Source organism: Pelobates fuscus, chromosome 4 (assembly GCF_036172605.1).
Source record: "Pelobates fuscus isolate aPelFus1 chromosome 4, aPelFus1.pri, whole genome shotgun sequence".
In the NCBI taxonomy this organism is placed as follows: Eukaryota; Metazoa; Chordata; class Amphibia; order Anura; family Pelobatidae; genus Pelobates; species Pelobates fuscus.
Window position 1 is genome coordinate 338,619,381 of NC_086320.1, and position 18,249 is coordinate 338,637,629.

Below are 18,249 nucleotides of genomic sequence, written 5' to 3' on the forward strand. Positions count from 1 at the left end.
CATGACATGTGTGACATGTCATGATTCCCTTTTATTCTAGAAGTTTGGTCCTTAAGGGGTTAAAAATAAATAAAAATTCCGGCAACACCGCAAGGGCTGCTGGGAGGAAGTGACGTCCGGTCACTTCCTCCCAGCTTACTGCGTGCGGGAGGAGAGCGGAGGGAGAGCAGAGGAGAGGAAAAAGGAGAGGAGAGAGGAGAGGCATCCGCTCACTCCCATCATCCCCAGCCACCCTCCTGCAACTTAAAGGTAAGAGGAGGGTGGCTGATAAATGAGGTGTGTGTATTTCTGTATGTATGTCTGTCTGTGTGTATGTCTGTGTGTGTGTATGTCAGTGTGTATGTCTGTCTGTGTGTATGTCTGTCTGTATGTCTGTATGTCAGTGTGTGTATGTCTGTGTGTGCATGTCTGTCTGTGTGTATGTCTGTATGTCAGTGTGTGTGTGTATGTCTGTCTATGTGTATGTCTGTGTGTGTGTATGTCAGTGTGTATGTCTGTGTGTATGTCAGTGTGTATGTCTGTCTGTGTGTGTATGTCTGTGTGTCTGTGTGTGTATGTCTGTGTGTGTATGTCAGTGTGTATGTCTGTATGTCTGTATGTTAGTGTGTATGTCAGTGTGTATGTCTGTATGTGTGTGTGTATGTCAGTGTGTATATCTGTGTGTATGTCTCTGTGTGTGTATGTCAGTGTGTATGTGTGTGTATGTCTGTGTGTGTGTATGTATGTCTGTCTGTGTGTATGTCAGTGTGTATGTCTGTATGCCAGTGTGTATGTCTGTCCGTGTGTATGTCTGTATGTCAGTGTGTGTGTGTGTGTATGTCTGTCTGTGTGAATGTCTGTCTGTGTGTATGTCTGTGTGTGTCAGTATGTCTGTGTGTGTGTGTATGTTAGTGTGTCTGTGTGTATGTTAGTGTGTATGTCTGTCAGTGTGTATGTCTGTGTGTGTGTGTATGTATGTATCTGTGTATGTATATATCTATCTGTGTGTGTGTGTATGTATGTGTATGTCTGTATGTCTGTTTGTCAGTATGTGAGTATGTATGTACGTCAGTGTGTGTGTCTGTATATCAGTGTGTGTGTGTGTATCTGTGTATGTGTCTATATGTGTGTGTGTCTGTTAGTATGTGTGTGTGTCTATGTGTATCTTTCTATGTCTGTGTCCTTTTGTGTCTGTGTGTGTATTCCTGTGGGCGGGATTTGGAGGCGGCGCTTGGAGGCGGGCACACGGGGGCCCAGACCTTGAGCTGTGTTAGGGGCCCCACAATTTCTGATGGCAGCCCTGCCAGGAAGTCAGATTCACAAAGATAAACGCACTCTCAGGAACCAGGAACAGGAAACCACAACAGGGCAAGGAACTGGAGTGAATTAGGGATTTAAATATCCCTCACTGGGCTCTGATTGGCGCACGTCTGTATAAATTTGAGGGGCGGAGCTTGTGGTGGGTGCGACCACGTGGTCAGCACCATCTTTGATTTGGGCGCAACGCCCAGAAGACGTGGAGGAGCAGTTCCCGGCTTGCTGGTGAGCAGGTAAGCTTGCAATATCGGCGAGGTCGTGCCGGTCGGGCACGGCTGCGGCGGGCCTGGAGCCGCAACAGGTACCTTGACTTGTGTTTTGATTTTGCAGCTCTTAAAGCTCTCTAATGTTTTTCATCTCTAAGATATGCTAAGGACTGATAATTCTTCTTAATTGATTCAAGTAATAAATTATGTTCCTCTCCTATTATGTCATATGATAGGATCACGCTTCATCATCTCGGCATATCAGTATGATAACTTATTTATTATAATGGTGTACTGCTAAAATGTATATATTTGATGCAAACACTATTTCAGTAACTTTGCTTTTAAATATAGACCACAGCCTTTAGTATACAGATTGACAGCCATATATCTACTATATTTCTGTCATTTAAAGGGCCACTCCAAGCATTATAAACAGTACAGCCTACTATAGTGTTTATGAAGACAGGAGTACACTGCCCCCATTTCCCCCTTTTTTTTGTTACATGGTTACCTGCTGGGCACCGCGGGTCCCACCGGCCATTGAATTTGCAGTTCTGGGGCGGCTATTGATGCCCAATGACGCTGCCAGACTTGCAGTTACACCTCCAACAGCAAAGCGATCAAACTCCACATAGCGAAATGATGCACGTAAGACTCCAGGCACCATGGCCACTTCAGATCAATGAAGTGGTCATGATGTTTGGAGGAACCAATGTTTTTTTTCTGTTTTGTTTTTGCATAACACTTACACTTCAGTAACAAAGATGCAATTATTTTTACATTTTGTAGGTTCTGGAGAAGACTGCACACATAAAGGTAATGCATTTCGGGTGGATTTGAAGATTAACCAATGACAATGTTAACAGAAACAGACTGTATTACAACCACCACCATTCTTAACAATAAAGGGTTGAATGAAATACCATCTTATATTTTTGAGAACAGACATTTAAAATGTCTGCGGCTAGACAACAATTCAATAAGGACCTTGCCAAAAGAGGTGGCTAGCCTTTTGAATCTAGAAATATTGTCCATTGAAGGAAATGGCTTGACATACTTGCCGCCTGAAATTGGTCATCTTTCACAACTCCAAGCATTGAATATAAGCCATAACCAGATACAAGGACTTCCGGAAGAGATGGCACATTTGAAAACTATCAAGCAACTTTTTGCTAGTCACAATAATCTCACTCAATTACCAACAGCAATTGGGGACCTCACAACCATGCAGATATTGAGTTTAAGTGAGAACTCCTTGAAAACTCTACCTGAATCAGTGGCCAAACTTAAAAACTTGCATGTTCTTAATCTTCAAAGCAATCAGATTTCTGTATTGCCAAAACCAATGTTTAAACTTTTACATTTAGTCAAGCTTTGCCTATCTGGAAATGGAATAAAAAGTTTGCCAAAGGAAATGGTGAATCTAAGGAATCTTCGAGAGCTTTCACTGAGTAACAACCAGCTTACATTTTTGCCAATGCAGTTGTATAACCTAATTAATCTTGAAGAGCTTGCTGTAGATAACAACAAACTCACCGAAATATCAGATATGGTTGAAAATTTGCAACAGCTTAAAGTCCTTTCAGTTGCCAATAACCTACTTACAAGTCTCACAGAGAAAGTATGCAACTGTTTCTTCATAGAATATTTGTTCCTGGGTGGCAATCGATTGAGCTCTCTCCCCACAAGACTTCACAAATTAAAGAATTTGAGAGAACTGCACATTGACCGAAACGCGCTGGAAAATCTACCTGAGCAGTTGGCTCATCTAAAAAATTTGTTGGTGATTTCGTGCACGGAGAATGATTTGACAAATGTTCCTATTGAATTGAAAAACTGCACACAAATAACCAAGCTGGACTTCAGTGGTAACAAACTGTCCAAGATCCCTCAAGTGTTATTTTCAATAGCTGAGCTGTCGTGCTTAATCCTTAACCAAAACGAAATTACGGAAGTCCCTAAAAGTATAGTATACATAAAGAAACTAAAACATTTGGCATTGAGTAAGAATAAACTAAAAGAGTTCTCTGTGCATATCTGCTCTCTTCGAGACCTTGTCTTCTTGGACCTTAGCAAAAACGATATTAGCCAGATACCTACAGAGGTGTGTAATATGGGGTCCCTCTGTGAGCTTTTTCTAGATTCTAATAGTTTAACAACTATCCCACCTGAATTGTGCACTGTAAAAAGCCTTCGAAAAGTTGATCTTTCAAAAAATATGTTGCACATTGTTCCTGCAGCAATCTGTCAACTACAGGGGCTCAAAGAACTGAATCTCTCCAACAATCATTTTAAAAAGTTTCCTGTTCAGATATGTTCTGTCGGATCACTGGAAATACTGAAAATAAGTCAGGAGAATGGAATTAAGGTAAACAATGGGCATCTTTTGTTATTATTTATTTTATATCATGTTATACGATACATGGGCATGGGTTTGCACACTTAGTTATGTTTCTTTACTAACCAGTGAGTTATGATGATCATTATTACAAATTTACGGTCAGTACATAAGTAGATGCTTCTGCAAATACATTAAGCATACATCACAAGTTAAACCAATGGAATTGGTTGGAATTGTGCTTTAAGGGTGCTGCCCACAATCCCAGAACATTAATGGCCTAGGGTGAAATCCATGCCTTGCCAGTCCTCCCAAAATGTCCATTATGATACAATTTTAAGAACTATATGAATCTGTTCAGTAAATGCCAGGTTGTATCGACTATGCCAAGCACTCGATGCTTCATGCAGTTTGGGTGAATTCATATATAAAGGGGCAAAGAAAATGACCCTCAATTTTTATTTTCTTATTTAGATAATGCATTATAATTATCTGAAATAAATATGTAAAGAAGATGATGCTCCACCAATCTCAAGCACATCATTCTAGTCTGTGAAATCGTATCTTTTCTCCTAAATCTCTGTACTGCAGGGTTTTATGGAATAAGTAATTTATTCCCAAGTTGCTGTTCCACTCATTACAGAGGATGAGTAAAACTTTGCTGTAAAATGATAGCTATTGGCAAATATACTGTGATTGAAATCAATTTATGGCCCGATTCGCAATATAGTAACATGGGCTGTGATCACTGTAGTCATTCTTTCTGGTTGAAAACACAGGAATCTATTCACTAAAGTCTGAATATGCTAAAGAAAAAATGTCTGCTTTTATTTAGCTAATTTCTCTAGTATTCAGCTGATAAACCTCCTGTTAGGTTCACAGGGTTTACTATCAGCTGAAGGCTTACTGATTTGAGCTGAATGGATCCCTACTAATTGTTGCAGTGAAATATATGTTGGAAATTACCGTATTTATCGGCGTATAACACGCACCGGCGTATAACACGCACCTCATTTTAAGGAGGAAATTCCAGGAAATTTCCCCCCCTCCCATAGTATTCCCCCCCCTCATCCCATAGTATTCTCCCCCCCTCCCATAGTATTCTCCACCCCCTCCCATAGTGTTCCCCCCCTCATCCCATAGTGTCCCCCCCCCTTTCCACGTATTCTCCCCCCCTCCCATAGTATTCACCACCCCCTCCCATAGTGTTCCCCCCCCCCCCCATAGTGTCCCCTTTCCCTCCCCTGGTCCCATAATTACTTACCTGTCTTGAAGCGTGGGCCGGCTTCACAGCGCGCACCGCGGTACTGGAACTTCAATTTCAGGTTCCGGTTTCCGGCGGGACAGTCCTGCCGGAAACCGGAACCTGAAATTGAAGTTCCAGTACCGCGGTGCGTGCTGAACACCGGCCCACGCTTCAAGACAGGTAAGTAATTATGGTATATCGGCGTATAACACGCACCCATCATTTCCCCCCTATTTTCAGGGAGAAAAAGTGCGTGTTATACGCCGATAAATACGGTAAATTGACAGCAACAGAATTAAGCCAAGGTTGAAGTAAGGGCTAAGCGGGATTTAGGGTTGCGGTATTGCTATTATGATCAGGGCGTTTGTGAGTAGCAATGGGGTGGCTTGGACTTATAGGTGTAATTCTCTGCGTTGGTATGAAGGGAACTGAATCAACATATTGAAGGGAGCTCTGATGTATTTTCATTGCATTTGTGAATAGCTGAATCAATCAGGTTACATGTGGCTGATTTAAACAGACAACTAAACTTTAAGTGAAAGGAAGCATAAATTCAACTGAAATGATCGAATATACCTTTTATAAATAGCTGAATGGGTAACATTCAGGTAAAACCTAGTAATTATGGCAACTTTATTTGCTGTTCTGTTACCATTCGGCATTGAGATAGTAGACTGTTAGTTATGGTTAGATCTTGTTAATAGAATTCAAACTCAGAAGAACTATAACAACTTTGGAGTTAAGTTACCAACAGTACTGATAAAGGTAGGCCAACAAGGTAAAAAAAAGTTACTCTCTCTCTCTCTCTATATATATATACACACGTTTTTACACTAGTGCCAGTAGATGGCAGCACTATCTCAATCTGGGTATTTTGGTTTTGACTAGACAAAATTAATTTATAATTCTAGGTATCACACCATACAAATTGTATCAATAATGTACATGTAATTTAAAATAGTTTTCATTTTCGGTTACGGTAATTTAATTACAAAGATGTTCATACCCGTGTTGTACCCAATTTAAAGAGTGATTTAGACCTGCTGTCATGTCAAATGCACAAAATATTAGCTTTGCCATTGTGCTTCATATATCAAAGAACAGCATCAGAAAAATACCACCTACCAGTCCTGTTTTAATGGTGCCGCTCAAGATAGTGTGGACAGTAACTCCCGTTAATTTCAGCAAGGCAGAAACATCCACAGTGATTGCAGTTAGAAGCCATAGTTTGGGTTGTGACATATACCTTTGGGTTAGATCTGGGCATCACTTCACTCTTCACTCTTCAAGGAGGTTATCACAAAAGAGAAAAGGGAACCACATTAAATTCCAGGAACCACAGGACCAGCAAATCCGTAGGAAAGGGTATATAGAAAAGGGGGCTTCAGGAACTCACAGGGTTCAAAAGAGAAGATTTATTTGATCAATTTTTGATCAAATTTGATTCCAACATGTAGGACACATTTAATGTTATTTTACAAACATATAATTCTAGATACTGTAGTTTGTACAGACTATAAACAGCAACTGTGTATGAAACATAGTACTATGATATGTAGTAACCATACATTCTGTTTGCAGTTAACGTCTCTCCCGGAAGAGTTGTGTAATCTGGTTAATTTAATGGAACTTGATGTATCGGACAATGCTTTGAAGTACATGCCAAACAGCATTGGGGAAATGAAGAACTTGTTTCGCATATCAGCATCTAACAATCAACTTAATGTTCTTCCCCAATCCATTGTCTTCATGACTGGCCTTCAAGAAATCAATCTAAAAGGCAAGTGGAAATGATCTTACTGTGATTTAAAAAGCCCCAATATACATAAATATGTCACGTGAAGCAGAAAAAATGATCACATATTTATACATGTTGCAACCATAGGGTGAGCTTATAAACAAAAACTAGCAAGCTATGCCAGATAGCCAAACCAGGGCTGTCTGACAGCCTAACCCTAGTAAGCTGATCCCTTACTATCAAACATGAATATTATGAAGGATACATCAAATGTCAATATGTAAAATAAGCTTCTTTTCTGCCTCGCTGGCAACTTTGCACAATATGCACTTTTCACTATCCTCTACTATCATGTCCTTAGTTGGTTTATAATGAAGAGAGGGCGGGTATGTAGGTTTGGTGTCTTTACACTGACAGCCAAGGTGATTTACCATCTGTCCTTCCTTATTATTGTGCCTCTATATCTTCTACTCAGGATTTTGGTTTAGCAACTAATCTCATAAAGTGCTTTATTAACCATTTACTTTAGGGGGAATGCGTTTAAATAACCACCATCATGGGGGGCGGGGCCTGACGGCCAAGCTGAGCGGACGCAGGAAAGTGCTGGTCCTGCTCTTCAAGGCAAACTATAAGCCACAAACAGCCCTTGAAAACCACAAGTGGGCCACCAAACGCGAGGTGACATCAAGAGGAACATAATGGTACCAAACAAGCAGCCTACCCTGCAGGGATCAATGATACGACGCTCAAGGCCTACACACGTGCATGGCACGAGGGAGGCGTCCGCTCCCCTGCTGCCCACAAAGGCTACAATCTTGAACAAGGGCCCCAGTCTCCCCCCTATGGACCGATGGGGGTTATCTCGGTCCAAGGGGAGCCCCACCAAGCTGACTGGCAATGACCCCAGGCGAAACTCGCTGACTCCAAAATGGCGGAGACCGCCAACAGGCAGAGTGACCTCAATCAAGGGCTCAACCTCCAAGCACGGCTGGATGCCGTATTCGCAGCATTCTGGGGGAAAATGGAACAGAGAGAACGGCACCCACGTGCACAGACCCCAGATGGGTGCTCATCCGTGACACTGCCCCCCTGCTCTAACCTGAAAAGCTCACATGCCCCGATGAAGCAGAGATATAGACAGCGCCCTACACGACGACGCTACCCACCCGCTAGCAAACGCAAGCGCCCACGCAAAGAAGCGACTGATACCCGACTACACAAAGCGAAACCCCGGTCCAGCCTGCAGTCACCGTGTATGGGGACCCGGAAAAACCTACACTCCTACTCACATTGGTTTGCAAAGACAGCGATGAGGACCCGTCGGGCCCCGCCGGACGGGACCAACTCCGAACATCCTCAGACATACCCTCAAGCCAACAAGCAGACAGGTCTGATACCGGAACTCCCCACAGAGCCCCCTCGGGGCATTGGCTGAACCTAGCGACGATCAGCATAAAATATGCTCTTACTATATTTCTAGTCACTTCTCAGCATTCAATTTTTCTGTTACTTCTACACTTTGTGGGACTCGAGACTGTTTAATAGGGTCTAGGGCCCAGCATAGTTTATCTGACAAGCCCCCCATAGTCATATTGAAGAGATACTGTAAGCCATCTAAGCGGACTGCATATTCCACCCCATAACAGCTCACACTATTACCTCTAACTTGACCACTAGCGTGTGGGGGGGCTTCCCTGATAATACCAAAATTGTTAACCAAGTTATTCATCCTGCAATTTAGCATGAACTAAACTACTGTACCTTATACATGCATAATCCATAGTACTTGTTGTCTGTTCAAACGGCATGTCATGTTATATATTACTCTATAGAGTAATGGTGGTCATAATTACAAAAAACAAAAACAAAAAAGTGCAGCATATCTTGTTATTTACAATACCTGCTATGTAATTCATCAATGTTGCCTTGTGCTATTTACTCTGCACTTTAAAAAAATAAAGATTTTTTTTTTTTTTTTTAAATCACCACCATCATAATAACCTTATTATGGAATTTCTATGGTATCAGAGAGATTCAAATTAAATGAAAAAGTACATTTATTTTGTTGCTACCTGTCACCCTATAGACCCTTTTAACCTCTTCCCAAGTCTAACTTTTTAGATACTCATTGTTTTCTTTGTGGAAATAGACTCTGGGTTTTGGATCATTTTAGATGTTCAACTGGTGGGTGTGATTAAAGCCATGGGGTATTTCACCACGTACCAACGTAATATTTTTCTGCACCTTGCTAGTTACCGCATTTAAAGGACAGGATAACAGGTTCACATTTTCATTGTACATATTGACACTTGATACATCTTTTATAATATTCATACGTGGTTAATAGTCAGGGAAGGGATCACCTTACAACCAGGCAGGAATAGTGCACTCGTGTGCAACTAGTCTGCTCCTTTGCTTTTCTATATATTTATACATCATGTGTATTAAAATCAGAAATCACCAGGTTCAGGTAGTTGAACTTCTAATAACTACATTTATTGATCATGAACGCTTTATAACTGACAGTATCGATGTTATTATAAGGCATGATAGGTCCACACCTCAAGGGCTAAAACATGCTCAGGTAAACTATCTCCGAGCCACAGGACCAGTCTAGCTGCAGACCATCGATTTTCCTACATTAGTTTTAATTTTTATTGAATAAAGGCCCATGACGAGAAGTGGAAAATGCAGCAATATTTTCCTTTCCTGCTGGTTCTAAACACAGAAATGTGTGTCTTCTTCCCATTATCATCATGTATCCCAGTCCCTCCTTATCTTCTCTTATTCTTCCTTCCCATGCCATCGCCTCATCATTTTATGAGCTTTTAACCCTCCTCTTATCCCATGCCATCATACCAACTTTACCATCCCAAATGTTCTTACCCCACAACCCCGTCCATTAAGTGTGTCTTCTTCACAGACCATCATGTATCCTATTCCCTTCTCATCTTCTCTTATTTTTCCTTTCCTTCCCATACCATCCCCTCAGCATTTCATGAGCTCTTAACCCTCCCTCCTCCTATCCCATACCATCATACAAACTTTACCATTCCCAACCTTCTGCACCTCCACCCATCCCATCCATGAAATAGAGGAAATGGTGCCACCAACATTGTCTTCAAGGCAGATGATGATCTACTGTAATCTATGTGAGCAATTCCGATCTACCGCAGCTTGAGGCTGTGCTCCAAGACCAGTTTACAGAGGTAGAAAAGTGGATCGCAAAAAACAAACTGTTCCTGAACACTGACAAAACTGTCACAATGATCTTTGGAACAGTACCTAAATTACAAAATTACACAATTCCCACCTATCCATCGAAACAATTTCAAATGGCACACTGACCGCAGTCCACTCTTTCAAATACTTGGGTATGATGTTAGACCCCAATCTATCTTTTGGCCTGCACATAGAAAAGCTTGCATCTAAACTTTATCCAAAACTAGGTGCCCTGTACAGAAACAAATCCTGCCTAAGCCCTTCAGTAAAGGAAAAGATTGTACAGCAAATGCTGATGCCAATCATTGATTATGGGGATGTAGTATATGCATCTGCACCGCAATCCCACATTAATAAACTCAACACATTGTATAACTCGTTCTGCCGATTTGTGCTACAATGTAATTACAGGACCCACCATTGTGACATGCTAAAAGAGCTAAACTGGCTGTCGCTGGAATCCAGACGCACCCTTCATCTTTCCAGCCTTGTGTTTAAGAGCTTTTCTGGGAAACTCCCACCCTACCTGAACGCAATGCTTTCCCCGGCTGTTCCCACTTCCTATAACCTCCGATCCAGTACCAACACTTTACTTAGTCTACCTCAATACAAAAAGAAAGCAGCCCGATCCTCCTCCTCCTACAGAGCACCGCATTTGTGGAACGACCTCCCGCATAAATTAAAATCTTCCCTAAGCTTAAAGTCCTTTAAGAGATCCCTCTCTACATACCTCAAAACAGAATGCACCTGTCATGGTTGATTATATATTTCCTACCTGTTCTATGTTAAATTTTGTATATATTGTATATTAATATTGTTTTTGTATTTTATTGTACACTAACTGTAACAATGCAATGATTTGTGGACCCAGGACATACTTGAAAACAAGAGAAATCTCAATGTATCTTTCCTGGTAAAATATTTTATAAATAAATAAATACTGTATAAGGAAATGCATTATTAGCCCCTTAAGGACCAAACTTCTGGAATAAAAGGGAATCATGACATGTCACACATGTCATGTGTCCTTAATGTGTTAAATAGCATGCCATACATATTTGTATCAACCTGTAGAAACTTTGTCTGCAAGGTACACTAGAGGAGACGAAACTATAAAATTTTGTTAATTTGTCTCCTCAATTATAAGGGGCATATCTCCTATTATGCTTATGCTTCTTATAAGCACTGCAAAAATGTTTCATGTGAATTCATTTAAAAACAAATATACGATCGGAATAAGTGTGGCTTTTGGCCACAAAAGGTCCGAGGAGTTTGTTCACTAAGAAGTGAATTAAACTTCATTGACCACAAGGTCGCAAAATTTAGGGTCAAATTATATGAACTGGAAAAAAATAATTTCCATATTGGACCAGGAGGAGATATACTTGAATAACGAAACCATGGAGAAAGTGGGCTAGATACATTGCTAAGGACGGGAGATGAGAAAGTGGCTATGGCTGTACTAAAACGTGATCTGAGAGGTTTGATATCCATTTGGGTTAGCCATTAAATCTGTGTATTAATAACCTAGCATGATGTGTGTAACATGCAAATATTTTATGTACTGACAGGAAACAAACTGGCATGTTTGCCCACCGACATGCATCGGCTCCATAATCTGAAAGAGATAAACGTTGATGGTAATCCAATGCTCAAACCTCCACTCGTTGTATGTGAAGGAAAACGTCTGTATCCTATTGGACGTTACTTACAGGGGTCTGACCTTAGGGATGGTAAGTAACAAATCGTATCAATTCTAAAAGTCTCTTCTATGTTTCATGTTTAATGATCATTAATTCACTACATTCTTAAAGCATCATAACAAACGTTCATGTGTGAGATTTATACACAACCTATTTATAAAAGTTGTGCTTATTTCTGGTGTCATATAAATGTACGCATGTGCACATACATCAGTTAATTAATACTAATGCATCTCTCTCCCTAGCTCCCCTCACTTGTTCCTGCCCTCTACCCTAATCTTCTCTTACTCCCCTTGTGTCTGGCTCCATATCTTCCTGCTTTCCTGTTTCTCTTCCCTATCTCCCACTACCATGTTTCTTTCCTCAATATTCCCTCTCTGCTTGTGTCCCAATCTCTCTCTTGTGTTTTGTATCCAATCATGTCCACATATTACCCCTTTCCTACCCGTGGTTCTGGTAGTGTGACCAGTTGGGAAGATCTGGAAATATGAATCTGTGAACTTCCAATTTATTTGCTTTTTTTATAACCAATGAGGTCAGGTGGCATACCAAACTAGTTGCTCACCCTTATCAACTGGACACATCAAAAAATGTTGGCATTAAAAACTGTGCTCACATATATAGAAAGTTAAATTCCAATGTTTTTGCATATAGATTAACTTAACTTGCTAACTATTGATACAAATAGATGTGTGCATGATCCCAAATAATGCATGGATTTCCCCCCCTTCTTTTAGAGAAAATTATGCAAAAGATGTTTCGTATGGTGTCCTGTAATGTTCCCTTAGACGATCTCATATTTTTCTGCAAGAAGCTTCAACTTAAAGATGAAGAAATCAAAGTATTTTCAAAAAACAAGTAAGGATTTCATGTTTTAACTCAGTTTTGTCATTGTGTGTGACGTTAGTATTGCTTATCTTCCAATTTTGGGAGGCATGTAACCAAGATGGGAGGGGCCTTAGTAGGTATGGAATCAATAGCATTCACATCCCATCCTGCCCTCCTTGGCTGCCCACATGCAGAGCACTTTGAGCGTACATTGTAATGAGCAGAATGTCGCGAGTTCAGGTAGTTGAACTTCTAATAACATGCTTCCACTGCAATTTCTTGGGACTTATTTCTTGTGTCCTCAGATGTGGGTAAACCAACCTGGGGCAAATGGTGGTTTTCCACCGTTGTGAGGTATGGAATTGTAAGATGACGTTATCGGAGGACAGACTTGTAGTGACAGAGGCTGCAGTTGATGATAGAAATAGTGTTGTAGTTATCATTAGGGGTATAAAAACGTACGTAGATAGAACCCTGCTTACTTACTGGGAGGCTTTCTAGGCTCCAACGTATTATTGGCCAGGTTATGAAGTAGATATGCTTAGTACTCATTAGCCTTCTTTTTTGAACAAACGTTAAAAAAAAAAAAAAAAAAGTGGTACATTATACTAATAAACCCATCTGTTGTTTTAGTAGCAGGTGGTTTTCTGAGTTTAGGTCTATAGAAATAGTCTAGTTTACCAGCACAACATAAAAAGGTGGATACGTTTACTGTGCTTTGCTTAGTTGCAATCATTCCATTGCCAGTTGAATGGGATAACTGTGAACATGAGAATTATCGGAGTAGATAGTTTTACATGATCATTCACATTTTTTGTTGAGTTGAATCCAAAGACTTATGTAAAGTTGATATTAAATCCACGTAACATTGTGTCTTTCCATTTCAGATCTCTTCAACTCCAGGAAAAAATCCTTCAGGCTCTGAATCTCTGGAAAACTCGGAGACATGCAAATTCAACACCAGTAGCAATTATAGACCAGCTGATCAGAGTGCTAATTATGTCAGACTTGCATGACGCCGTACAAAAAGCACAAACTGTGAAAATAGCATTAAAGACAGTAAAATTCTAAAAACAATTCTGTTTACATTACTTTGGCAAGAATGTAAAGTAGGTTTAAATTATTTTTGGATATACATAAAGTGATATTCCACAGTGGATCCTCTTTATTAATCAATATATAATATAAATATTAGTTTAAAAATATATACATAAAAAAGATCATTTTTAATGAGTCTCTCAGCAAATCGTAATTTGTGTTTGTGACATCTGTTATAACCAGGACACAGGTGAGATCGATCTGCACACTCAATCAAAGAAAAAACCCTGAAATATCACTGTAACAGAACCACAATCAGCCGCATAGACATTGTGCATCACAGTGTCAGCTATTGGTTCAACGTTCCTAGTCCCCAATATGTCTATGTATTTTGCACATATTTTCAGATGATGGTAATGCAGACAGAACGTTATAATGTTTATTATCCCATAATGACAAAACAAAAAACTGATTTTTGGCACCACTGAAAATATATTAAACAAACAAAAAAACAACTATCAGGATGCCATAAGCATTCAAATCCTTAATTAAATACTTACTTAACCCCTTAAGGACACATGACGGAAATATTCCTTCATGATTCCCTTTTATTCCAGAAGTTGTGTCCTTAAGGGGTTAAAGCACCCTAGGCAGCGATTGCAGCATCAAGTCTGCTTGCGTATGATGTGACAAACTTTGCACACCTGGATTTGGGTAGTTTCTGCCATTCATTTCTACAGATGCCCAAAAGCTCTGTCAGGTTGGAAGAGGAGCATCACTGGATAGTCAATTTCAGGTCTCTCAAGAGAGGTTTGATTGGGTTCAAGTTCAAGCTCTGGCTGGGCCACTCACGAATTTTCACAGAGTTGTCCATAAGCCACTGTGTACTTGGGGTTATCCTGTTGGAAGGTGAACCTTTGCTCTATCTGAGATTCTGGACCAGGATTTAATTAAGGATATCTCTGTATGTTGTGGTGTTCAGCTTTCCCTTAACCCTTATCAGTCTCCAAGTACCTGCCACTGAAAAACATCCCCACAGCATGAGGCTACCACCACGATTCATTATTGGGACAGTACTGCATAGAGCTGTGCCTGGTTTTCTCCAGACATGATGGTTTGAACTGAGACCAAACAGTTCAATCTTCATTTCATTAGACCACCTGGTTTCTCACAGTCTGAGAGTCCTTGCAGTGAGGACAGACTTCCGTATGACAGTCTGCCATAAAGCAAAATTGGATGCATCTGAGCTACATTTTCAAGTGTCATAGCAAAGGGTCTGAATACCTATGTCAATGTGATTGTAGCAGTAACAGGGTGAGTTGTCCCACTACATGGACCATCCCTTTTACTTCGTTACCAGGGACCACTGACCAGGACCAGCTTTAGTGTTTGTGGGTTCAGGTGCCAAAAAAAAATGTGGGCCACTTTTTAATTTTCTTAGAAAACTTAAGAAACTTAGAAAATGCAGCCATTTGGAAACTTGTCATCGGCTGCAGGGCAGGGATGGGTACTGTAGTAGATGTCAGTAGGGTAGACCGTGGGTGCAGCGGAGTAGGGGATTAGTGGGTGCAGGGGAGTATAAGGGGCTTTACTTTGTGCATGGGGTAATAGGAGCTGTAGTGGGGGATAGCTGTGATGGGGTTATTGGGTTATTTTTTATATTATATATATATATATATATATATATGTGTATATATATATATATATATATATATATATATATATATATATATATATAGAACGCCAAATGATAGCTGCTCACCGGTCTTGCTTAAAATTCAAAAGTTTTATTTAATCATATTAAAAATCTGTGACCAACGTTTCAGTCCCCGCTCGGGACTTTCCTCAGGGTCAGACAATAAATGATAGTGATACCGGAGAAACTGACGGAAGCCAAGCACAGAGAGATGGACACAGGTTTCTTCAGGAAGGAAGAGATTCTTTATTGGATCACCGATCGGGACTCAGAGGGACTAGCGTCACCAAAATACAGCAAAGTCTGAGTACTGAATACATAGAGTACATTCCTTATATAGCACTGTAGCTCCTCCCACAATTAACTACACCCACACATACCCTTAACCTATTTAATAAATAGAGTCTAAACTCATCCATCCGGTCTAACCACGTGGCTCATCTGATACAAAGGAGAGGGACGCGTAATTCCAGTTCTTACATTCCTGCACCTGGTCAGTACAGTGATAACAGTATCTTAGCTACGTGTAATTAACTAACTGATACTACAAACACATATACATACATATGCCTTGTGGCAATCTTAGCCTGCTAAACTTGTATTTTACTGGAATTACATCACATTCCCCCCTTTGATGCCTCTGATATTTCACAATTACTTGAGGCATCACTTAACCTTGGTTTGCATATACCTCAGGTTACCATGAACCAGACCAGACTTATCTTATGATGTGAATCTTTTAACACTCATCTTCCTGCATTGGTTCTCCTTGATCTAGAGCCTTATACTTATATATCGCCATTATCTGTGCAGCAGCCTTCCTCTCTGCTATACTTCCTATCAGGCTTTGCACAGACCTAACTACTAAGGGTATAAGACACGGTAGGAGTAGACACAACAGTAAAATCAGTAGGACTCCACCTACCACTGCCTTAAGCCCTCCAAACCACTCATACCAGCTACCAAACCAACTACTTGGATTGTACCCTTTCCATACCTGAGTAGGCACATGCACTAGTTTAACCATATGGCTAGTAAGCTCAGCTATTGCTTGCCCTTCGTCATCTATTTGAAGACAGCAATTGCTCAGGTTAAACTTCCCACATACACCTCCCTCTACTGCCAAAAGGTAATCCAAGGCTAATCTATTTTGGTACACTGCTGTCCTCATCCTGGTATTATGCTTCGCTAGAAGATTGAGTGCTTGTGAGGTCTCATTAGTAATAATCTCAACCACCGCCTGTAATCTTATAATACGGTTGAGCATATAAATTGGGGTTCTATAACCAAAGGTACCATCTTCTGCCCACGTGGCTGGCCCATAATAATCTATGATACGCTGGGGAGGCCATTCATTATCTTCCCAGGTGCCTATCTCTAAGGGTCCCCTTTTCTTCCTATGATTCACATCATACACTTTAACACCTAAAGTCTCACCTGTTTCAATCGGTAACAAGAAGAAGGATGGTTTGAGCATACCCAACACACATGCCCCTTCCCAGTCCTGTGGCAACTCCGAATAGGCTTTCTTACCACAGATCCAGTACAAATTTGCTGGGGCTCTCCAGGTAGATGTGATGGATAAATCAAACCACACATCCTTTAAACTGGCATATCTAGCAAACGGGTTAGATGGTTCTGAGACATTTGAAGCCGACCACCAAGTTGTATTTTTAGTATCATCATCATAAGCTTTTTGCCCTAGACAAGTTAATTCTCCTACAGAAGTATTATACATTATTCCTTTCCTTGCTATGCAAACATAACCTATGATGGAGGTCTTTAATCTCCACTCAGATTTACCTCTAACACTCAAATGATAATCGGCTTGTGTAGATATTAGTTGGTCAACTGCCTCAGAACCGGACATTACCTCCTTTGCTTCCCAAGGCCATTGGTCTCCCATGTTAGTACCTCCACACACATAGCAGTTGGTAACATTAAGACTACCGGCAATACTTTCAGCTAGGTCAATGAACAGGTTTTTAGCGTTATGGGGGATCTTATTATCTATACTCATCTCTTCATAAAAGGAATGGTATACTTGATGAGTCTGGGAGGATACCGTATCAGTCTCTATTCCTATAAACAATAATGTCCCAGGATCTAAACCCGTCCCGTATATCTGAAACCCAAATAAATTTCCATACTTATCTAGGAACTTGTCGGGGTTATTAATAAGTATATGGACTGGGTTGCATTCCATAGACTTACAATAAGGGCTAGTCGGCAACTTAGTCACTATCATGTCTTTATCTACTGTCTGTCCCCAAGTCGCCCACCCCACACAAGACCAATATGGACAAAAGTTATAGTCTTTATTTGGGCATCTAGGACTCACATATTTATTTTTACTACTGGGACAAATATATTTATCATTAGACCCATACGTCCTCTCCCATCTAAGATCCCCACATACATTCCACGGTTTTCTACCACTTGATATCGCCTTACATGCATCAAATAGCAGAACACCCGAAGAATGTACGGATTCTAACACCGTCTTATTAATTAGGGTCCCCTGAGGATCTCCATTCCTGAGAGTCAACCAAATTGTACGAGGTTGATACTCTGGACTGAAGCACTTAGGTTCTCCTACTCCTAAATGGCACACACTATAGTCTATATTTAGGTATCTACATCTTGATACCTCTCCTTTACATTCGTATTGTGAATGCCAAATTAGGGTTTGGGAAATATGGTTACCTGTTCTCGTAGTCTTAATGCATACCTCACAGCTAGGAGTGTCGGTACCTCTACCTTCCTGAATATAAAAACACATATAAATAAACACAATCAAAAGCACATCTTTCGCCGTCATCCTCAGTCTTCGTCCGTGCGATGGAACCTCAGCTTCCAGGATGTGAGGGCTGCAGGGAATGGAGTTCTGCTCGTCTTCACAGGTGTCCCTTCGAGACTTTCCTGGCTTATACAC

At 40.6% G+C, this 18,249-nt stretch overlaps 1 protein-coding gene across 1 annotated transcript; it reads left to right on the forward strand.

Moving 5' to 3' along the window:
- The first annotated feature begins 2,301 nt into the window (after positions 1–2,301).
- Positions 2,302–13,651, forward strand: LRRD1 (leucine rich repeats and death domain containing 1). The gene is made up of 5 exons (XM_063453140.1): positions 2,302–3,873; positions 6,671–6,869; positions 11,621–11,782; positions 12,490–12,610; positions 13,468–13,651. The coding sequence occupies exons 1-5, from the start codon at positions 2,356–2,358 to the stop codon at positions 13,649–13,651; spliced, it is 2,184 nt and encodes a 727-aa protein (XP_063309210.1). The 5' UTR covers positions 2,302–2,355.
- The last annotated feature ends 4,598 nt before the right edge of the window (positions 13,652–18,249 follow it).